Below are 24,259 nucleotides of genomic sequence, written 5' to 3' on the forward strand. Positions count from 1 at the left end.
CCCGACTCCGCCGCAGCGGAAATGACGACTGCACATTTGTTCCAACGACGGCTAGTGGGGACATTTTAAATTAGCAAACTGTGCTAAAGCGGTCGCAAAGTCGAGAACACATAGCAGTTATTGCATAAAACTTCAGCAAACTCCTTATTTTCCTCATGGTGCTGCGAGCCTGAGATGTTGCACAGAACACACACATGAGGACAGATTTGAACCAGGTAAGCTGCTGTCGAGCGCGCTCTTCCATTTTGAGCCTCTGCTGCAGTTTTGACCCAAACCTACGTTCATGTTAATTAATGCACGTGTTTATACATGCATAACTGCGGGTTATATCCACGCGACGTGCAGATGTACCGCTTACCGTGCAGCTTCCAGACTGAAAGTGTTACAGCAGCAGGATGAGTGTTTGTGCTGCAGTGTCTGTATTCGCGTAGTGCAACATTTATTTGACTTTTTCCCCATATCTGTAATTATTTAAGAGCCTTATTCCGTTTGTTTCTTTCACGGATGCATTGAGTTGCGTGGAATCGCGTGCACGCGCTACTATTTATAAACTGATTCTGGGATTTTGAGGAAGTATGCATTGATGTTTATTCATTGCAAGTTAGGGGCTGTTGCATGCTCGCTCGATCTTCATACATGATGGATGCATTGATGCCAGTCTGAGAGCGCGAGGAACTAGTCATGCTATGGGAACGACCCATTTTTACTGTCATTTATTCTGCTTTCTTAAGTCCTCTTACTAGGAAAAACTGCACAAATGTATCAAAAACAGGGGTTTACAGTCTTTTAGATGCCATGAACCCCCAAATATGATTATTTTCGTGTGAGGGCCCCTCTTTTGTAGCCAAAATACCGTCGCTTCTGCAGTTTTTGTTGCTGTAATTGCTGTTAATTTAATGTGGGATCTCCTTTAAAAATATTTTAACTTCTCGTATTCAAAGCTGACATGGTAACTTTATCTAAAATCATTATGCTAACGTTAGTTTTATAATAATACATGTTATATTTAGTTTTTAATAAGAAGAAGCTGTCACATGTATATGTAAAATTAATGGGAAAGGGGCAAAATATCACAAATTCCCTCTTGTTTATCTTTTTATTTGTTGCATCCACAGCTGTATTTTCTTTACTGTTAATTAGAAAATAAATTTAAGATTTTTTGCTCATTATGGCTTCATTTATTTAATCAAAAATACAGAAAAGACTAATTTTGTGAAATATTATTCTTATTTATTTAAAAGTATTTTAGTATACTTTATATAATTTATTCCTGTGATGCAAAGCTGAATTTTCAGCATCATTACTCCAGTCTTCATGGTCATATGATTCTTCAGAATTCATTTTAATATGATGATTTATAATAAATATTGGAAGCAGTTGTGCTGCTTAATTAAAAAAAAAAAAAAAAAAAATTTTGGACCGGTGATATTTTTTTCAGGATTATTTGATAAAAAAAAAATAATAATAAACTGTTTAGGCTATTCAAAATAGTGTTACACGCTCAAGTGAGGTACAATAGTAAAGTTTTGATTTTGCTTGTCTAGAAAGGAGAATTTAAAGATCTGTTTTCTTTTTACAGGTTATGGAAAACTTATGAGAGAAATTTAGAATTTGATTGTTCCATATTGTAAAAGCCATGGAATTAATAAAATAAAGTCATGACTATTTATATAATCAGTATAAACTTTTAATATATTTTTTGTTTGAATTTATGAAGTTATTAATATTTTTATAGTCGTATAAACCTTTCTAGTTATGCTTGCATTGAAATATTGTGATCTAAGTATATTGCGTATATGTTGCTGTTTGTGAGATCAGTCTCTATTAAATTATTTTTAATATAGAAAACCCTATTTGTAAGTTTTCGTGCATTGGGACCGAGGCCTCTTCAAACACTTTGTCGCAGCAAAAATTTGTTTATGGCCATAAAGTTTTGAAACCATTTCAAGGCCAGGCTGTTGTGAAATGCAGCTTTGTGCATTGGAGTCCGATGACATGTAGAAAGGTTGATGAGAGCTTCACTGGTGCGTGATAGTTTAGCGTTCTGGTTGGTTACTCGAAGCCACTGTATCGTGGTATACAGTGGTGGTCAAAGAATGAGAAACCGAACTAACCATATAAACATTAGACATTTGTCACCAGTAGGGCTGGGCCATGTGGCAAAAAGTTGTCAATGTTTGACCAAAGCTCTTTTTTTTTTTTTTTTTTTTTTGCAATTTTTAAGGGAAGGGAAGTGGTGTGTGGCCAAGTATGTTGACCCATACTCTGAATTTGTGCTCTGTATTTAACCTATCCAAGTGTACACACAGTAGTGAACATACACCCGGAGCAGTGGGCAGCCAATGATGCAGCGCCCGGTTGGGGTTCAGTGCCTTGCTCAAGGGTCTCACCTCAGTCGTGGTATTGAGGGTGGAGAGACTGTTGGTTATTCACTCCCCCCACTCAATCCCCGCCGGACCTGAGACTCGACCCCACGACCTCCGGGTTACAAGTCCAGCTCTCTATCCATTAGGCCAATCCATTAAACCATCCTCTATCCATTAAACAATTCACTTGTTAAATATCTTTGCAGAAAAGCTGCATGAACTACAACTACATCTTGTACAAACTTGTCTTATATATGGGTCAATGACGTGATGCCTAAATGTTCTGTCCGATTGTGTTTTCTCAGTTAAAAATAGGTTTAAATGCATAAAAAAGATGCTGTATATATGAAGGGCCTCTCCCATGTATGAACTCACTTTAACTTTTCAAAAAACATTAGTTATTTGTAATTTGTTTTGTTATTCAAAGTGTCAAAATATCATGTGGTGCGACTGTCTGGCCATATTTTTTTAATTTTTTAAATTACCCTAAATTCAGATAAATTTTCTGAACTATTTAGCATAATTTCCAAAGTGTTTAGTAATACTGTATAAAATTGCAAAGCATTTGTATTTATATTTCCATCATAATATATAAACAAACTTTGTCCGACGATTTCCATTTTATGAAATATCATATGGTGCGACCATCAAGAAACTAACATTTTGGGACTTTTATGTTGAAATCCATTCAAAGATAAGACTGCATTATACCAATTTGTCAGGGACCCATGGAAGCATCAAGCATGGTTTGTAAGTCTCTTTCTAATTTGGAAAAAAATAATCTTTTTAACGGCTGGTATGTAGGTACCACATTTGGATCTCATGTGGTATGACCTCAAAAAAACAATAAGTTATTTCTGCAATTATTTATTTTCATTATAAATTTCATAGTGACCTTTTGTGGGAAGCTAGCTTGTTTTGTTTAGGTGACCAATTCTGTGCTTGTAAATTTTGGTTGAATTTGAAAATATCATTTGGTGCGACCACCGCAGAGTGTTTTCCATTACAGATATATGTCCCAGATTAGCAGATTTTTTTCTTTTATATTCAATTGATGGTTTATTTACATAGAATACTTTATTTTAGTTTGGAATATATTTTTATGCAGTTTGGTTCATTTCAGACTGTTTATTTAATCTTTGTACAATATGAGAAAAAATGCAAACAAATAAAAATTCAGAGCATGTAATTTTAGTTTGGTAATGCATTATTTATTTATTAATAACTATTGTAATCTATTCTACCAGTTTATACTGCAAAGTAAAAGAAATGCTCACCATAGGCAGCATGATAATTCTGACCCTGAAATCTAGCACAAACTCCAGAAATTTTCTACTATAAGACGTTCATGTTGTCATCTCAGAACCTGAGCCAGCAACCTCCCCCTACTCTAAATTGACCTTTTGCAAAGACCCAGCCCCCTTAGTTACTGTTGCTACATCCGACAAACCATGGCACTTTCATGCCACACATCATGTTGTCATGCATTGAAAAATACATCACGGTGCAAAGAGGACACTGACAGACCAGACCGAGCTGGTTACTTTTAGTATGAAACAAAGCCTCTGTGTTCAAATTTTGTAATTAAAAAAAAAAATGAATTCAAACAACAAATACTGTTTTGCGGCTCTTTAACATGTAGTGACAGATTGCTGTAGCGCCTCATTTCAAGCGGCACATGAACCAATCATCTCTTCATCTTTACTAGTCATAGCACAAAATAAACATGAATGAACATCAGAAGGTATCTTGTTTCAAGTTCAAGCCCACCGCTGTTAATTTACTCTCCTGTCTGGTTTGTTTTTCGGCGTTATAATATGTCAGACTGCCAGTTAATCAAACTCCTGGCGAAAGGGTCAATTGAGCAGCCGATATTAGGCAAAGTACAGAAATAACTGGGGCTAAACAAAGGCCTGCAGTTAATGCCATGTGCTGCACTTTTCAAACATGTTTTTTTAAATAGATTTTTAGCGATATAAGGTATTTTTGTCTTTTTGGAGCGACCAATAATAGCAATAACGGTATTAAAATAAAAACTATCTTATTTCTGTGGTTGAAATATCAATCTTTGCTACAGTATGCTTAAATGAATGGTATTTTTAAAAAATGTTATCAGTTTTATGCAATTTTCAGGAAAAATAAGTCTTAACTACATTTAAGGCGACTCTGAAATTATAGAACAAAAATAAGAGATCATTATTTACAAAAACTCAAATTAAATGCAAATACTTTTTCTAAACACTTTAATTACTGAGAACATTTTAAAAAAATGTTAAGAAAATTATTTAATTTTAATATAAATCATGGTCGCGCCCCATGACATTTAAGGCTACAGCCAATTCATCTTGATGAAAAAAACACTAAAATCACTGAATTTAACATTTTAATATGAATTTATGTGCGCACAACATTCTTAATGTTTGAACAATTACAGTAAATATTATTTTTTGTATTTTAAAATTGGCCTGTCAAAAATCCTTATACGTCAATGACCCATATATATAATAGGTTCAGAAATAATATGAGGAAAATGCTTTTAAAAAATCTCAAAAGTCAAGGTAATTCAAAATGACTGAAGGCTGTAACACCGGTAGATTATTATTTACTATATATGTTCTGTAAAATCAATGAACAGCAGCTTTCAGCCTGTCACCATGATGCAAACATGAAATATCAGACATACAGAGGTATGTTCTTTACAGTTTTTTTTTTTTATTATTCGATTGCGCTGCTTTTCAATAGTTTTTTCAATGTAAACATAGATGCGTTTGACTGTTGCGCTCGCGTCTCTTGCAGCATCTTATGCATGAAATGACCTTTTTATAAAACACGGCGCTCAAGTTGAAAGAACTTCACTACCATCTTCTTGCATGTTTTTCTTATTCCACTGCCTGCGTTGCATCTTTGTCAACACAAAAGCGCATTCTGTGTGATATGAGCGGTTAATCACGTGAGCCGACGTGTGGTTGGATCATTCTTTTCTCTTTACTGTTATCATTGGCATATTGTCAGAATATCAAATTCTAATGTTTGGTAATATTTCTACTCAAAATCGCGATTCCTCGATTTAAAAAAAAAAAAAAAATCGTGGCAAAACATTAACATTAATCTGAAAAATCGCCCTAGTAAGCAGTTATGTTGACACACAATTCCTGTTTTCCAGATCAACTGCCCCTGTTTATTGCCAATCAACTGCCACTTCAGAGACTCCGCCCCTGGCCCCGCCCTCCAGAGATGACTGATGCCCAGAAGGCCAACGAGCTCCTTGAATGCCCCACAGAGGGAGGGGCCACAACAGAGGAGCAGGACATGCCCCTGAGACAAGATACCACGCCCACCAGCTCGCCGGCGTGCGAGGAGCCAATCAGCTTGCAGAGTCCTGACAAACAGCCAGCCCCCGGCTTGCTCTCCATGCCGTGCTTACTGAAGGAGCTTCATGGAGACTCTGCCCACGGGCAGCCGCAGGAAACAGACCCGCCACCGGCCGCCACCAAGTCCTGCGCGCAGGAAGACAGTGATTCCTCCGTCTGCCTGCGGTCCCCTTCCTCCTCCGGTCACCTGGGAGACTCTGACACACTTTCGTCGGCGGAGGAAGTGCCGGCACCCGTCCAGACGGCCGGCAGGAAGTCACGGCGTTCGCATTCTGAGAGCGACACGTCCTCCGTGGCAATGGCAGCCAAGAAGAACCGCTGCCAGGAGAAGCAGGTGAACGGGCGCGTGCGCGTCAGAGGCCCACGCAGCCAGCAGCAGAAGCAGCGCATGCGACAGCTGCGGCAGAAACGCGAGGCGGCGGCGAGACGCAAACCTGATGTGCTCCAGGACAGCAGCACCAGCGACAGTGACATCACAGCCCACTCATCCTCATCCTCGCCGCTAATGGCCTCGTCCGACAACGAGGGAGAGACAATCAACTCTCACGCACCAGGTAACTGTGAATGCAAGCACACACAGCATTTTGTCTAGGCTACCTTGTGTGGACACGCATACATCACAAATCCTGAACAAATCAATTCGCTGATGCATCACGGTTTTTTTCTCAGATGATTCTAGATTGATTTACAAATATTCATTATTCATTTGTTTATTATGTAATGGCCAATATGACTTAAGTGTCTGGCAACCAGTGTAACCAATTTTTAATTGTTTTATTTTTGCAATTTGACTATAATAACTAAATAGTTAGATTACAGCTCTCTCTCTCTCTCTCTGTGAAACATATATATATATATAAAATATTTATTTCAATAATATTAGTAAATATGCTATTGATAATAATAATGTTAATGACAATAAAGCATTACTTATCTGACATCTCGCTTTTCATTTCCGTTAAGAGAATAATAGTGCCAGAAAATAAACAATACATTTATCTTTCTATTGGTTATATTGATATTAATAATAATAATTATTATTATTATTATTTTTAATACATTCATTTTCATCTGATATTTCACTTAATATTTGTTTCATTGTGTAATTATTTTATTAATAATGTATTTTATTAATGTTAATTACAGTAAATAATTGCTTATCTTACTGGAAAATAAAAAAAACTTTATATGGTGCCAGTAAAATCACAGCAATAAATTATTAATATTATAAAATATAAATAAAATAAAAAATTTATTTTTATTATTTTTAATTTATCATTATATATTATTATTATTATTATTAGTACTATTTCAATCAATAATTACTTATCTTACCATCTCACTGAATGATTATAATAATAAAAATAACTATTGTTTTTAACTGGTTAAGAAAAGATGTGGAAAAAATTCTATACAATTTTATATATATAATGATGCCAGTAAAATTAGTAATTTATTTATTTATTTTTATTATTTTTAATTGATCATTGAGTAATTTTATTAATATATTATATATGTCCACCAAAGCATTTTTAGGCACCTGAAACATGGCAGATGCTCTTCTGAAAACAGCCAGCTGGTGGCGCTTGCGAATGCTTTGGTGGCACAGCATTTTTCCCATAGACTGTAAAAAAAAAGGGTTTTCCAGCTGTCGAATTGGTTGCTATGAAGTGGAATATCCACTGCAGTAACGTATTACTAGTATCTCATTTTGAAGAATATTACTGAATATAAAAATGCAGTAACCAGTAATATTAACTTCTCTGTTGTTGTACAAGTAGGATGATTGGTTGGAGTAGTATTTGTCCCGCCCCTCCTCCATTGATTGGACGGTTGGCTACAAAGTAACCGTGACAAGCGCTGCGTTCTGCCCAAAGCTAAACCGGAGCTAAACAGTTCATCAACTCTCTCAGCTACAAAAAAAACTAGAGCAAACAAACTTGTAAAATATGATAATGGCAGTGCATCAAAATTCAGTGTCATCAGTTTTCCAAAAAGAACACGGAACATTTTACACACCATTTACACGCGGTAGGGAGCAGAAATTTCTTTCGTAGCAACTAACGTTTTGAGAATACGAACATTTATGAATCCGAAAATTTGTCAGAACGGCATTACGAACGATTTACACATTCGTTCTGCTCGTGTTTCATGAATGAGGCCCAATGACATTATAATCAAGTATATTTATGATCAACAATGAATGCTGATGCGCAAAATGAATTTCATTGTAATGAATGCAGAGTCCATTTGATTGGTCAATTATACCAGGTATTGCATGAAAGGTTTGCATTAGTATATCACAAGATTTTCTTCATTCTGTCTTGTCTTTCAGTATCTGTTGTCTTTGTGTCCTGGATCTGTATCTTGTGTGTGTAATGTGTCTGCAGTTTTTTTTTTTTTCCATTTATTCTTCTACATATACTTGTTAGTTAGGATATGCATTATGTCCTTGTGGGGCCACCAGGTGGCATTGCCTACTTGGGGCCACATTGTTGGCATGGCAGGAGTTGAATCTCAGTATATGTGATCGTATGTGGAGCATATCATTACAGAAGTTTTAAGCAGGCATGCATTATTTTTTTTCCTTTGTTTTCTCGTGATCAAGACTTAATTTTCTTGTGATCTTGATATAACAGGTTGTTCTCTAAGTTACACAACTGCGCCAACAGGTGGCAGTATAGGACTATACATGGGGGGTTGTATACTGTATATCCACTATACGCGTTTTGGACAGAGGACCTTCTTCTTGATCGCTATAATTTGTGCAGTTCATTACTGACATTTAATTAACTTGTAAATGTTAAAGCTGCAGTCCGTAAATTTTACCTCTTTGTCGCCATCTATGTTTGAAAACCTGGAATTGCTGCTTTTTGCGGAATGATCTAGTTTGCGTGGGTTGCGAGTCGGCACGGCTCCAGCGCAGATGAATAATGTTTCGAGGTGAATGTTTAGCTGTCAGTCACCGCACCGGTGTGGATGTTTACTGTAGTTCGCAATCACAGATTCTAGCCCACATCTTGGAATATATGACCCAAATAAAAATTTCCACCGTATATTGCCATCTGAACAAGTAACAAGTCTGCCACGTTTGTTCTGCCCTACCGGTAGGGCTGGGTATCGTTCAAAAATGTTCGATAACGATACATTTAGTTCGATACCGGTTCCTGAACGGTACTTTTTTCGATACCAATTTTATGAAAACAGTTTTAACAAAATTACATTATCTCAAAAAACGTTGGTTTTATTTTTTTCAGCTTGTTGACATGTACACAGACTCAAAGACTCATCTCCTGAGCCACTGCACAAAGGAACAAAATATAGCCAACACAATAAATCAGTACAAATAATTTTAATAAAGCTCAAATAGTTGTCAGTTTACACTAGTGTGTTCGTTTTAAAACGCATAGCTCAGACAGAATCATCATTTCTTCATTTATTCTAGGTTGTTAAAGACTTCAAGAAATTTAAAATCTTTAAATCTTGTTTTAAATCTTTAATTTTATTTTCTTTCACAATATGTTTTATTGTTATTAAATTCTATGTTGTAGTATGTCTAATTATTTGAATGCATAAGAACTACTTGGTTTATTCAAATTTATTCTTAAAACAGCCTTATGAAATGTTTTCAGAAATTCTGTGTTCTGTATCTGGTTTTCAAATGAAGGCATAAAACATTCATTTCATTTTTCTTTTAAATTATTGAAAATAAAACTTTATTTAGGCCTGCAAATTTATTTATTTATTTAGGCAAACCAAATTTTACTATTAAAATTAAAACATGGAAGAAATGTTGTGTGATCATTAATTAAAAATAATATTTTTTTAATAGTTTTAATAAGTTTTAATAATTTTAATAGTAGCCTAGTAGTAGCAGTATGTACACTCTGCTGAACAATATTAATTTATTTCTGCCGCAGTGTCTTCCAAGTTAATCCGAACTTTTATTTTGACGGGTTTCCGGGAATACCTTTACAGTTCTGTGTGTATATGATATGACGCAAGTTTTACTCAAATCAAACGGTAAAATGCTCATGAAGTGACTCTCAGAGCAGTTCTAGAGCTGTTGTTCGTGTGTTTATGTCCTCATTTAGTGAGACTGCAGACGCTGAAATGTCACGCGAGCTTCAGTCTGTGTCAAGTAAGCGAAACCGCGCGATATAGAGAGCAGACTGCTCCGTACGCTTTCGAATCGCTCTCGCGGATGTCAAACACTGATCAATCAGCGCCGCGCCGCTTCTAGTCAAACACACCTAGTGCTGCAGGATTATTGGCTCACTGACGTTAATGAGATTAACCTCTTAGGTATCGAAATTTGGTACCGAACGACAAGACGTTTTTCAATACTCGGTGGTATCGAGGCAATTCGGTCGGTGCCTAAAAAGTATCAAACTCGATACCCAGCCCTATCCAAACCTGTATGAATATCTTTGTTTTGCCGAACACAAAGGAAGATATTTTGAAGAAAGTTTGTAACCAGGCTGTTTTGGGGCACCATTGACTTCAATAGTAGGGAAAAAAATACTATGGAAGTCAATGGTGCCCCAGAACTGCTCCGTTTCCAACATTCTTCAGAATATCTTCAGCAGAACAAAGATATTCATACCGGTTTGGAACTACTTGAGGGTGAGTAAATGATGACAGAATTTAATTCTTTGGGAGAACTATCCCTTTAAGTCAGGTTAAGCATTTTAGATTGTTCCTGTCAAGGTTTGTGTTCATGACTATAGCAACAGTAGACTCGCGATGCATTGTGTTTTAAAAATCAAGCCTTCGTTGTTAAAAGAACCACTTTTGTCATGTCGAAATCACAAGAAAATTAAGTTGTGATCACGAGAAAACAACTCATGTCGAGAAAACAAGAAAAACACATGTGCTAATATACAGAAAAGTACATTGCTTGTGCAATGAATATAAAAACGTAAAAACTCATACATGGGTATTTTTTTGTTTCATTACTGGAATTATAAGGGAATTCTAACTGTATTGTAATGGGCTTCATCGCGCAGTGAATGCTTTTGGACCCTCAAGTTGGATAATGTCAGCTCTCCTATCGTCTCTCAGTCCCTCACAGTCACACATACATTATGTCTGGAGAATGTCTTTAAATTCTAATCAAAATCATACCTTCTGTTGTCTTCTTTTTAAAGAACTTCAAAAGTTGCGCTTGAACCATTTTGTGAGAAAAATGTCGAAATTGCTTCCGCTTGTACGCAGCTTGTTACAGTACCAAGTTCTGATTGGCCAGTTGCCGTTATTTAGTTTGTAAATGGTCATAAATAGAGAATTTTAACATTTCATATGCATAAATTTTACATAATACACAAAATCAATAATCCAAGGGGGATGGTGGTTTTACAGAGGCAATGCTTTTTGTCATTTTTATTTTTATTTATTTTTTTTATCTTTTGTATTTTCTGTTTTCTTTTTAAATTTTGAATTGACTTGTATTTTTGTTTAATTTTTGTAATTTTATGTGCTTTTGTCATTCATTTTTATTTCTGTATAGCTTTAATTTCAGTTTTACATTTAGTAATGTTAGTAATTTTATTTTCAACACATTTTCAGTTAATTGTCAAGGCAACATTTCCAAGTTACTTTTAAGTTTTGCACCTAATATGGAAGTATTATGTATGATATTTTATTTCAGCTTTTTGGTTCACAAAATCCATTTTTTAATAGTTTTAGATAACAACAACACAAGCAATGTTTCTAAGGTATCTTCCCCTGACGTTATGCCTCTAAATTCATCCTTTTTAGAACAGCTTTACTTTTGAACAAATTTACCACCTTAAAAAATTTGATCTTACTAACATTCCTGTTATTACGCATAATTCGTGAGGTCTTTGATTAGGTTGTGTAATATCCTATTAATTAGCCTTTTTATTCATTGATTATCTCTCAGGATGGCATTTGTTCTGAAATTCATCTGCTCTCTGATATGCCTCTGAACAAGCAGCATGAAGCAGTTGTAGTTGACTAATTTTTCAGACAGGTCAATTTCAAACATCTCTAGTTGTTACACGTCTTTATTTCTTCACATGTAATATTCTGAGGGTTGGTTGGTGTTATAGTGGTTAAAAAGCTGGTATCTTCCTCGCTTTGTGAATTTTTTTTTTAAGCCATCTTTAGTCATGTGACCATTGGTGAACTGTACCCAGAATGCACTGCGAGAGCTGCATGATTATCCCCAGCATGTTCGCCGGTGTGCACGCAATAACGCCGCCGCTTTCTGCCTTCCTGTGTGTCTGACGTCTCTCTCTCGGCACTGCCATCTGTCTTTAAGCTGGCCATCGCCGAGCCGGCGCTTCCGGAGCATCAGCGCATGGGCGGGGACAACTCAACATGGGCGTGGCCAGCGGAACCCTGGGCGGAGTCTTGGAGGAAGCTCTTACACGATTCGCCGCGATGCAGAGACAGACCGAGGAGCGCTTTCGCGTGTGGATGGACAGACTGACCCGCCTGCATTCTGACGATGACCTTTCGTCCAGTGAAAATCAAGAGGGGCGGAGCCACGTTAGCTCGTTCCTGCCATCGTCGGAGTCGCAGGAAACGCTGGCAGCCTATCAGATGGCTCGACTCAGCGCCATCACGGTTCCACCGCCTCAGACTGCCGGTGTCAATGGAAGCGCAGAGCCGCCTGAACCGAACGTTTAAAGAGCAGTGACGCAACACAACTGTGCCGACTCAATTCGACCGCTGAAGTGGAGGCTTAGAACAGTGCACAAACTTTCTCTTTATCTCTTACTAAATTCATCTGCATTCTGGCTTCCACATCTATCTCTTTCTCTCTATTAAAGGATCAGTTTTCCTGAAAATTAAACATTTACTCATCCTCATGCCTTTCTGAACCCATTTGGCTTTCTTGCATGCAACACAAAATGTGAATTTTTGAGGAATATTATTTTATATTATAATATTTTTTAAGGGGGTTATAAAAACCCTGGCTCTCGAAATGCTTAAAAAAAAAGTTTCATTAAATTAGAAAAATATTAAACAATATTTAATAAAAATATTGTATGATTTCAGAAGATGTTGATTTATAATGCGCGAGTTATATGGAAGGCTTTTATGCTTTTGTTGTTTTGTTTTTTTTATGCGGTCTTTTTTTCTTTCTTTTATTTTTTTATTTTTGGAGGTTAACAGACCCAGTTGCCATTGTGAAAAAGAGCCGGGATAGTCCAAAATTCAGATTTGGCGTTCAGTGGAAATAATTTAATATGGGGTTGGAATGACATGAGGATGAATAAGTAAAGACAGAAGTTTCTTAAACCATTTTTTTAACTTCATGTGTCTTTCATTTATTAACATTTTCCGTTGTTTTGTACTGGCATCTCAGGGCCGCCCTCCACACTCAGTGCCTTTGCGATCTCATTTCTTTGGGAGAGCCAGTTTCTTCCAATCACCTGGAGATGAATCACTTGTCTTGCCTGTAGAACTGTTTCATGACGTTATTTCCACAAGAGACTTCTGAAGTTTTGCATCGACTGCCATGTGTCTTTTGTCTTCATCTGGGCCGGCATGTCTACCAAAGATCTCTAGTTTGCATTGTGGATTGGTTTAGGTTCTTATTTAATCGCTTCTTCCAAAGTGGAATATGCATGATATAAGCTGACAACAGAGAGCTGTAATATAATGTAATAACAGCCTGTACATAGGTTTTATGCTAAATACTAACTTACGACACCAACGAACATCAAACACTGATTGAAACTGTCCGTGATGCACATGCAATAAATGGTGATTCTGCTACTTCTACTGGACACAACGTCTAAAGCAAGAGATACTGATCACTTTTTTGGCTATAGGTATCTATTTAAGGGTGATTTCCATAAAAACATGTCAAAGTTGTATTTTACCCCACTAAACCTAAATTTAGATGCATTAAGTTTTAATGCATTTTGAAATCATTTTATTGACCGCTCTGCACATTAATTTCTGTAATGCATCTGGTTGTTTTTACTTTGAGTTGATGCTTCTCATTATGTTGTGGTTTCTGAAATATCCCATGATACAATAATAATAAAAAAAAATCTAATTAAATGCAGCACAACAAATACTGATATATAAACCGTTTACTTTGAATACTGTAATATTTGAAAAAAAAAAAAAAAAAAGTTTCTGCAATAAGTTTTTTTCCAGCAAAATCTTCTTAATTGTTAGTCACAATTTCTAAGTTATTAGTATGCATATAAATAGAGGTAAATATATTGCCAAATATAATTTCATGTAATTTCTTTTTGATTTTAGGGTGAAATTTGAGCTGGCCAGATTTCATGAGATTCGCCCGTCATGTGCTTCCTCCACACTAACACACACTCATAGTCAAGGTTTACTGTAGTTATGGACTTACAGGAGGACTTGAAGCTGTTTGCTGTACTGCTTTACTGTATAGAGTGTCAGAAGGAGATAGTTTACGTTTTTGTCTTTTTGTGTAATAACCAGCCTAAGTTTAGTGTCATAATGTTTTAGATGGAGGACAGAATTGAGTAAACAGAAATAATGACTTTTTATTTGTTCCAAATATGTTTCTTTATTTTTAATGTCCTAGACTACTGCCTCACCGAACGTAAAAGTGTGCCAGGCGACGTTCAGTTGTGTTTTCATGTCTATGTAACGCATTATTGACGTGTGATATCTGCTCTGTCGTTAGCTGGTAAATAAATATACAAGTATTTTACCAGTATTCATGACTTTTTTTTTTTTTTTGCCTGACTTTCATAGTCTTATTATCCAGGTAGTTTACATTTAATGTCCATGTATGGGTCGTGTGGTGTACTGTCTATTATCACAGACTATAATTTTGTAGAACAAGAATATGACCATATTTACTTTAACACATCCTCCTGGTCTTATAAGGAACAGTTCATCAGTGCACATTATTCTATAAACCCTCAATAATAGAGAGACGTACGTTCAATTCCTGATGGATAAAATAAAGTTCTTGCACATTTTTACTGTCGAATATCATCTTTCACTTCGAAAATGTTGCATTACAGAAGAAAACGGATTCTGAACACTTTTTCCAGTAAAAAAAGGTATTTAAGGATAATTTAGTCAGTATTCACTCAAAAACTGAGCTTAGATCAATGATGCAGTTCAAAAAAATATATAAAACCTGTGCTGAGAAAAAAAGATTGAATCCAATATTTGGTAATAATATAGCATAAACAAACTAATAGACTATTTTTTTGGTAATTTTTGACTCTGAATGCCACAAGTGTGTAAAGGGGAAGTTTTTTTGAGCAAAGTGCGTTTTAGTCCAATGAGATAACATTAAAGGAACAGCTCACCAAAAATGAAAATAGTCATTTACTCTCGCTCGAGTTCTTTCCAAACCTGTATGAGTTTCTCTCTTTTGTTGAACACAAAAGAAGACGCTTTGAAGAATGTTGGTAACCAAACAGTTGGCGGTAGCTGTTGACTTCCATAGTTTTGGGAAATAGTCTGTCTACCATCAGCATTCTTCAAAATATGTAGTTCAGCATGAGGGTTAATGCTTTATTGCTGGCAAAACGTCTATTGTGCATTTAATGTAAATGCGGTTTAAATTAGATTTTTATTTAGGGAATGATAAAATGATCTTTGGCAGTATGCTACAAATGCAGTTTAAACCTAAACATTCAATGTTTCACTTTTAATCTTTAATCCAGCATTTGCACTAAATCTAGATAGAAGGAACTAATTAGACTAATACATGTCTCATCAGAATTCAGCACGTACAGATCTTCTGAACGGCGTGTGTGTGTGTTGCAGTGGGTCCTGCAGTGATTGGACACTATGATATTTCAGACACTCACTCCGAACAGGAACAGCAGTCGCAGTCGCTCTCAGGTTCGTTTCTGTTGTAGTTTGACTGTACATTCGTACACAATGGCTGCGTCCCAACTCGCATACTAATATTAGATTAGCAAACTTGTAGTACTTTCAAAAATGTGCATCAATACATGCTTTTAGATCACAATCCCTTGCACTACCAAATATTTTTTTTTTGTGCAATTTCACCTTTTTCCATAGACAAAAGTGGGAAGCAGCTACAGTAGTTTTATTATGGATGTGATTTCATGAATTTGAAGCATTTAATAAACAAAATTACTTATGCAAAACCATTGGAGCCACCACAATTTCCACTGCAACCAATCATGTGTCATTTAAACGTTGCGTTTAAGTACTTTTAGTGTGCGTATTGTGATGCAGCCATTTCCTCATTGACTTGCCTCACATTTACTGAGATGAATATGTTCTGGCCTCAACTACAGGACATTATGTATGCAGCAGTGAAATCCAGGCCAGTTTGTCAGGTGCTGTTTGATTTGTGTTTTTGTGCCTGTTGTTACATCCGTTTCTCTCTCATTTCATTCTGAGGATGGCAGTGAATGTTGAAGCTGTAGGTTATTTGTAGTTTTGCTGAACGTAGTGTGTTGTTTGTGTAGGTGCAGTAGAAGTCCAGCCGTCTCAGGTGAGTCTGGCGTCCACAGACAGTGAAGTGGAGATCGTCGGAGTTCAAGAGAACGCCAGGTGAGCCGATCCTCGTCATTCAGCAGCATTCATATGCTAACTAGGTAATCAATGTATCATGACCTTGTAGCAATTGTGAAACTACGCTGAATATTTGGACTACTATTTAAAAAAAAAAATTTTTAAATCATTAATCATACCACAAAACTATTTTTTTAGAAGCAAAAACTGTAAAAAGTGATTAATAATTAAATGACTGGTTGCCGCTCCTATATAATATATATATATATATATGTATATGTGTGTGTGTATACATAAATTTGTATGTGTATATATATACATATACAAACACATATATATACACACACACACACACACACACATATATATATATATATATATATATATATATATATATATATATAATGCTTTATATTACACCCAATGACAACAAAACTGATCTTGCCATTTTTCTATGCACTTTTAACATAACATAGTTTAAAGTAACCCTTCCAAAGTCATTTTTAATATTTCAGTTTAAATGAAATGGGAGGAAATATGATTTTACTTAATTTTTGTATTTTTTCAAAAGGGATTAATTGGGTATCATCATGAACTTTCTGCGTTTACAGGGTTTTCTTAAAGTATTAATTCACTAATTATGACATTAAATTGGAGCAGAAAGTCATTTCATAAAGTCATGGCCTCAAATGTTGCATGCACTGCAAAAAATAAATATCATTCTTAGTATTTGTTTTCCAATACAAATATCTAAACATTCTTAAATCAAGAATAAAATAACACAAGAAATGTTGTTTTCTGAGAAATTAAATTCTGAGTTTATGCTTAAATCAAGAGCAAATATTTGCCAGTGAGAAAAATATTAGAGCAAGAAAAAAATATCTGCCCGTGGGCTCAGAAAAATCAACTTAATTCAAAGGGAAAACAATAATAGTCACTTTATTTTGTTCAATTTCTCAGAAAACAAGACTTAATTTTGTTACTCTTTCTTGATCTGAGAATGTTTACATCTTTGAACTGCAAAATAAGGCATAAATACCAAGTAAGGTATTCATTTTTTGCACTATATGCAACATTTGTTGCCAAGAATTTCAACTTTGATCTCATATTGAAGGCTTTCATCTGTGGAAGGGTGGATTTAGACCAGCAGAAACCCTGTTTATTTAATTTTTCAATGTTTTTTTTTGTGTGTGACTCTTGTAATGTTATTTTCAGCGTGGTCTCGAGGTTTCCTCGCGGTGGAGTGATCCAGTCGCTTTCTTCCTGGAAGCAGAGAGCTCCGGCTCAGTGGACGTCCGTCTCGGCGCAGTCCGGCTGGGTTCCTCCTCCTGAGGTGGTGGATCTGACACTGGATGAAGACTGGCACAGATACCTGCTGTGATCAAACACACTCACACATACACACTTAGATACACACTCATATACATGTGACTGGTGGGCTGAGTGACTCAAACCATCATGACTGTTGAATCTAAGAACACAGAATGATGCTTTCATTAAATGAAAAACACTTCAAACTGCTCAATGTTTGCTTCTGATACACTTTGATATGCCTGAAGAATTATTTGCTACTGTGAGACGGCAATGTGAGTAAATGACAGCAGATTTTATAGGGTGGGAATGGTAAATGAGTAAATACTGTACCAAGTTCTCCCAAGTCAGGTATCAAATCTGCTGGTCTGAATACTCGCTTCTTAAAAATCTTAAAAACAAAATATGGGCTTCCTTATAGAAAAATAATACTGAATGTAAACGGGTGAATCTCACAAAAACTGGTCATAAATCAAGTCTGTTTTTAGTACTATTAAGATTTTTGAAGTATGACATTTATTGTTACGGTCATTTTTTAAAAAGACTATAATTTGAAATATTTAAAATGTTGTACTGATTTAATTTAAAATAATTTTATCCTTTCCGATTGTTTTTTTTTTTTTGGTAATACAGTAACTCACGAATGCTCTACGTTCGTGTTTAAAAAAAGTCAAATTTAGAAAATGTTAATCATCCTAAAAATATGCTGTTTATTTCTTTATTCAAAATATAATTTCTTGTTTTCTTTTCACATTGATTTTGGGGCATTTTTGTGAGATTCAGCTGAAAACGTTTAATCGCTCATCAAACCTCAGTCATTTCATAATGGCAAATCAGGGATGTTTTACTTTGTCACATCCTCAGATTTCAACGTCTTCTCTTCTTTTGAGTCACTTCGCCCCCCTGAAAAAACAGCCACACTTACATGATCCTGCTGTCGGCCTCAGGAGTCGCTTGCTGAACTGCCCCAGCCCCTGTTTTTGTGATGTAACTTCCTGTTAAGCTGCTGAAGAGCTGTTAGCCGAGACCTAAACGCAAATCTGCTGTTCTTACTCTCAGTGGAGCCGGAGCGAACGCCCCACTGCTCTGCGTGTGTGAGATCGTCTGTGTGTGTTCACTGTCAATCATTTGATGCTGCTCTGCTGTGTGGGGCGAAGCCTTGGATTGTGTGTTCCTCACCTAATACTACTTTCACAATACGTTTGTGTGCGTGCGAGTGCGTGTGTGTATCCTGAGCATTAGAGATTTTCAGAGCATGTTCATTACATCTTGCATTGTCATGAAACGGGCCCTTGCTTTTATTATGCCAATGGAACTTCTTATTCAAATACACTAGCAGTCAAAAGTTTGCGATTATTACGATTTTTTCATGTTTTTGAAAGAAGTCTGTTATGCTCATCAAAGCTGCTTTTATTTGATAAAAATATATTGTTTATGAATAATATATTATTACAATTTAAAATAAGTGTATGTGTATGTCCTGTGATGCAAAGCTGTATTTTCAGCATCATTACTCCAGTCTTCAGTGTCACATGATCCTTCAGAAATTTTTGAAGGATCATGTGACACTGGAATAATGATGCTGAAAATTCAGCTTTCATTCAGGAATAAATTGTATTACATGTATATACATCTATTTGAAATTATGATAATTTCTCAATATTATAATTTTTACTGTATTTCAATCAAATAAATACAGCCTTGGTGGGCAGAAGAGACTTCTTTAAAAAATATGAATAATTCCAAACTTTTGAACTGCAGTGTATCTTGTTGTGAATACAATCAGTGTGTGATGAGAAAAAAAGTCATTTTTGTTCTAAATGGGGTCTAATTTGCATATAGACTTTTTAAGCAGTTTAACCACAACTTTTGTTTTATATACATGTTTCTATGGTTGCATCATGCTATCCCAGACACCACTGAAGCTATTTATTGATATTTGCTGTTTTACTTGATGTTACACATATGAATCATTTGTTCGAAGAGCAATATGAATATTCATCTTGAAAACTGTGCGTATTAAAGGGATGGTTCACCCAATAAATGAAAACTGTCATTTGTTCACCCTCATTTTTTAAAAAAACCCATGACTTGCTTTCTGCTTTAGAAAACAGAAGATGATTTAAAGAATATTCATGCTGATTTTTTTCCATTAAAAGTAAGCTGCATAAAAGTCATATGTACTGGTTTTATGGTGCTTTATTGTCATTTATGGAGACTGAAAGTCACTATGCTTTCATTACTATATGGAAAAGAGCAACATGAACATTCTTCAAAACATCTCCTTTCGTGTTTCTCAGAAATAAAGTAATTCCATTAAGGTGACTAAATAATGACAAAATCTTCATTTCTGGGTACACCGTCCCTTTAAGTTTGTGTCTTGGCAATATATTCAGTCTATATACCATCAGATGTAAAGAAAGGTTTCCTTTTGTTTTTCTTCCTCACGATTGTCACTTGTCAGACCACTGTGTGTTAGGAGCACTCACTACCTGAATGTGAATTATTCAGCTTGTGTATCGCCCTCGAACCCTGCAGGACGTTTCTGAAACTGTGCCGGTGGCCATCTTGGCTCACTTAGCCCCGCCTTAAACTGTGACCCCGCCCCTCTGAGAGTCTGATTGGACCTTTACCTCTGTCAATCACAGGTGGTGAATAACAGCTTATTGAAGTTCCCAAGCAGGAAAACGGATAGTAGCTGAGAAATTTAAAGGGACGGTTCATTCAAAAAATCAAAATTCTCTTCTTTTACTAGCTTTCATGTCATCTGAGATTTGTTTGAACGTCCTTTAAGATGCGTCCCTCTGTCAAACACAAGCAATTCTCAGACTTTGTCTTCTCTTCCCTCAATAGTGAAGGCAGTTGCTGGATCCCACCTGCTGTCTCATGTTCAGGCTGCTTTTGTGAAGGAAAGGAAGTCCTTTCAGAGTTAAAAGTGGGCACATCTGTCACTAGTGACTGTGGACACTAGTATTCCCAGAATGTGTCATATCTGCTTTTCCTCTGTTAGCAAAGAGCACAGAGACAGTCCTGCACTCTCCGGGATCACATAGAAACTAAAATAATCATCATTTAATCGCTCTCGTGTTGTTCTAAACCTGTACGACTGACTTTCTGCTGTGGAACACAAAAGATGTTTTGTAGAGTTTACTAAATCAATGGGGACAGGTGCTGTAAATCTCCAAAAGTGACATTAAAACACTACTAAACTAGCTCATGCAACTTTGTTTTCCGAATCTTCTGAAGGCGAGCAGTAGCTTTGTGAGGAACAGTTCCAAATTTAAGGCATTATTTGATGAAAATATTCTTAACCGGAGCTCTGAAATCTCATTTTCACTTATGCATATTCATAGGCTTATATACAGTACTGTTCTTTTGTTGAAGGGAATTGATTCTTTTATTCAGCAAGGCTGCATTAAATTGATTGAAAGTGACAGTAAAGAGATTTATAATGTTACAAAAGATTTCTATTTCTATTGAGCTTTCTATTCAACAAAGAATCCTGGAAAAAAATATGAAGCTTCACAACAGTTTTCAACATTGATAATAATCAAAAATGTTTCTTGAGCAGCAAATCAGCATATTAGAATGATTTCTGAAGGATCATGTGACACTGAAGACCGGAGTAATGATGCTGAAAATACAGCTTTGCATCACAGAAATAAATTACATCTTAAAATATATTCAAAAAGAAAACAGTTATTTTAAATAGTAATAATATTTCATAATATTACTGATTTTGCTGTATTTTTGATCAAATAAATGCAGGAGAGACGTCTTTCAAACATTAATCTTAAATCCACAAAGTATTTAATTATATTTTTGTGTAATGAAATGCTTTAGAAAACTGATATTTTCGGAGCTCCCATTAACTTTCATTGTAAGGAAGAGAACGTTCTGATTCTACAAAAGTGTTGTTTTCCATGAATGAAGTTGTACGGGTTTGGAACCGCATAGAAGTGAGTAAAAGATGACATTTAAACTATTCCTGCTGTTGTCAAATGTTCTCACCAGCATATCCGGCTCTTTATTTCTTAGCATTTCTAAATGCTATGTTTCAGATTTCACAGCATTGTGCTGGTGCAGCCTCCATTATGATGACGCCATCCTCCTCCTCACCTGTGTTTTTCTCCAATCATGTGTCTTGTGTTTCCTGCTGAAATGTTTTGTAATTTGAGACAGATTTAAGCATCCTAAAACAGCAATAATCCAACATCCAGAGAACAGAGGGACAGACCTATGCGACTGAATATAATATGAGTCACGTGACGTGAAAGGTTTGGGTTTTTATTAAGTTTCCACTGCATTAGAAAAACACTTTCCCTTTAATTTAATCTTGTTACTATATTTTTGTTCATTTCATTTTGACAGTATTTTAAATTAAAATATTTTTTGCTTCTGCAAGTCTTTCTTCCTTTAAACATTTATGTAGAATAAAACTATTTTAAGATAAATAAATAGAGATATTTAAAGAGTACAATTGTGATTTCTTGTGTGGTTTTTATTATTATTATTAAAATGAGTTTAAATGAACTTGTGTTAAACTTGCATAATACAGACTCCAGTGTGGGAAAGCAGCCGGTGACCTCTGACCCCCGGGGGTCACAGCTAGGCAGCTGCCACAAGAGGAACACAAGATGAACTCTGTTCATCCCTAATGACAAAGAAATAGGAGTTTCCCTCATCCAGACACCCGCAGCTGTATGTTAATGTGAGCACGGTCTGCTGGCTTTACATCAGAAAAAGTTTTATGGTATGAATTCAGCTCTGCTATTTTTAGCCAAGATATTATAAGAGACTTGATTCAGTTTGAATAACATTTTAGGCCAAAAACCTAAACATATGTTTAATGTTTTTGAAAAACAAAAACAAAAAAAAGTCTCCTGCTCACCAAGGCTGCATTTATTTGAACATAAATACAGTAAAAATTGTGAAATATTATTACAATTTAAAATATCTGTTTTCTAGTTGAATTTATTTTCAAATGTATTTTATTCCTGTGATCAAAGCTGAATATTCAGCATCATTCCTCCAGTCTTCAGTGTCACATGATCCTTCAGAAATCAGTCTGATTTGCTGCTCAAGAAACATTCTGGTTTTCAGTTGAAAACAATTTTTTGTGGAAACTGAAACATAGTTAAGGATTCTTTTATAAATCAAAAATTCAAAAGAACAGTATTTATTTGAAACAGAAATCTTTTGTAACATTAAAAATGTCTTTTCTGTCACTTTTTATCAATTTAATACAACCATGCTGAATAAAAGTATTAATTCTCTTATTAAAAAAAAATAAAAAAAAAATCTTACTGACCCCAAATGTTTTGGTTTAGTATAGAACGGTAGTGTACATGCATACCTTTTTTTTGCAGGTAAATGGCATTTCCTACAGTGTGACATTTAATGTTGCTATTTTCATTGACTAAATGTTTGTTCTTGTTTATAATGTATGTAATGCTAGAGAGATTAATTCACTCGCATAAACAGGACAGAGAGTTATAATATCTCTTTAAAAGCTGCTATTCATTTGGTTTGTTCACTTTTACAAGCTGGCAGTGTGATCATATTAATCTGCAGTTTTTGCATTGATTTGATTTTTGCAGGATTTGCACATGGTTCAATGTTAAGTTCTTTTAATTTAACAATAGACTGTTTTTTATTCTGTTTATACTGGGCAAAATTAGTACAGTGACTATAAGGTTTCTTCATAACTAGCAGCGTAATTGATGTTGAATGAGATGTGTTACTTTATAATTGGAGGAGCAGAGAGAGTCTGAGGTTCTTCACAGGGGTCGTGGTGAGAAGTATGAACAGAAGGAGCAGAGATAATCACAGTGTGTGTGTGTGTGTGTGTGTGTGTGTTTGGGGGAAGGGGTTCAGGACGGGTAAGGACTGACATATGGAGTGTATAGTCTTTCAAAGCAACCAGCCCCCTTTATGGCCAACAGGCCAGGTCTGTCTGTCTGTCTGTGCTCTGCTCATGCTTTCTATCAAAAAAGTTTTTTTTTTAAACACAAAACAACAGGTTGATCAAGTTTCTGGTGGCCTAAACATATACTAAAAAACATCAAATCTGAAACTGTCACGTGTGTTGACAACAGTTGCCTCACACTTCATGATCCAGTCTTAAAAATAAAGTTTCTTTACTGGTATTTATGGTTCCATGAAGAAACTTATTCCACAAAAGGTTCTTTATTATAGTGGAAAAAGGTTCTTTAGATTATTAAAATGTCCTTCACACTAGGAAAATTCTTTTTAAGAACATGAAAGGACTAAAAATGGTTCTTCTGTGACATCACTGCGAAAAACTCTTTTGGAACCTTCATTTTTAAGAGAAAAAAATCTAAATTGTTTTGCCAAAAGTCTTTAGAATCCTTCATTGTAATTCATTCAAGTCAGATTTTCGGCCTTTTTATTGTCAGCCAGGTAAAAAAGCGTGTACTATGGATAATATTTAGGGCTAGTGTGTTTATTCAAATCCTAATGTATGATAAGGGTCAACATGTGATAGGAATAGGACACATGGGCTAACAGAACATTCCTTGAACAGAAAATAGACTGATTACATAACCTTGACTAACTTCGCAATGCAGTTTATATATATATAGTTGACAAATCTTGACGCGTTTTGGTAGCTGCACGTTTCCGCCGCGTCCAGTGCGTCAAACCCCCCTACAGCTAATTCAGAAAAGACTCGCCGCCGTGCCGAGCGCTCTGATTGGCTGAGGCCCGAGC

At 35.6% G+C, this 24,259-nt stretch overlaps 1 protein-coding gene across 2 annotated transcripts; it reads left to right on the top strand.

Annotated features, from left to right (window-relative positions):
- Positions 1 to 9: 9 nt before the first annotated feature.
- Positions 10 to 18,872, top strand: ark2n (arkadia (rnf111) N-terminal like PKA signaling regulator 2n). Of its 2 annotated transcripts, XM_079405740.1 has the most exons (5): positions 33 to 215; positions 5,530 to 6,291; positions 15,494 to 15,571; positions 16,171 to 16,255; positions 17,432 to 18,872. In XM_079405740.1, exons 2-5 carry the CDS (start codon positions 5,601 to 5,603, stop codon positions 17,595 to 17,597), a joined length of 1,020 nt encoding a protein of 339 aa, XP_079261866.1. In that variant the 5' UTR covers positions 33 to 215; positions 5,530 to 5,600; the 3' UTR covers positions 17,598 to 18,872. The 2 variants fall into 2 exon arrangements, with proteins under 2 accessions (XP_079261867.1, XP_079261866.1); XM_079405741.1 differs by lacking the exon at positions 15,494 to 15,571 and having other exon boundaries at positions 10 to 215.
- Positions 18,873 to 24,259: the final 5,387 nt, after the last annotated feature.

Source organism: Barbus barbus, assembly GCF_936440315.1.
Source record: "Barbus barbus genome assembly, chromosome: 43".
NCBI classification, from domain to species: Eukaryota; Metazoa; Chordata; class Actinopteri; order Cypriniformes; family Cyprinidae; genus Barbus; species Barbus barbus.

Bases quoted from the DNA above. Each gene is read 5' to 3' on its own strand.
- ark2n (XM_079405740.1), top strand. From the start codon at position 5,601: ATGACTGATGCCCAGAAGGCCAACGAGCTCCTTGAATGCCCCACAGAG. The intron at 15,572-16,170 runs GTTCGTTTCTGT...TTGTTTGTGTAG, and splicing joins GCAGTCGCAGTCGCTCTCAG to GTGCAGTAGAAGTCCAGCCG. The intron at 16,256-17,431 runs GTGAGCCGATCC...TGTTATTTTCAG, and splicing joins GGAGTTCAAGAGAACGCCAG to CGTGGTCTCGAGGTTTCCTC.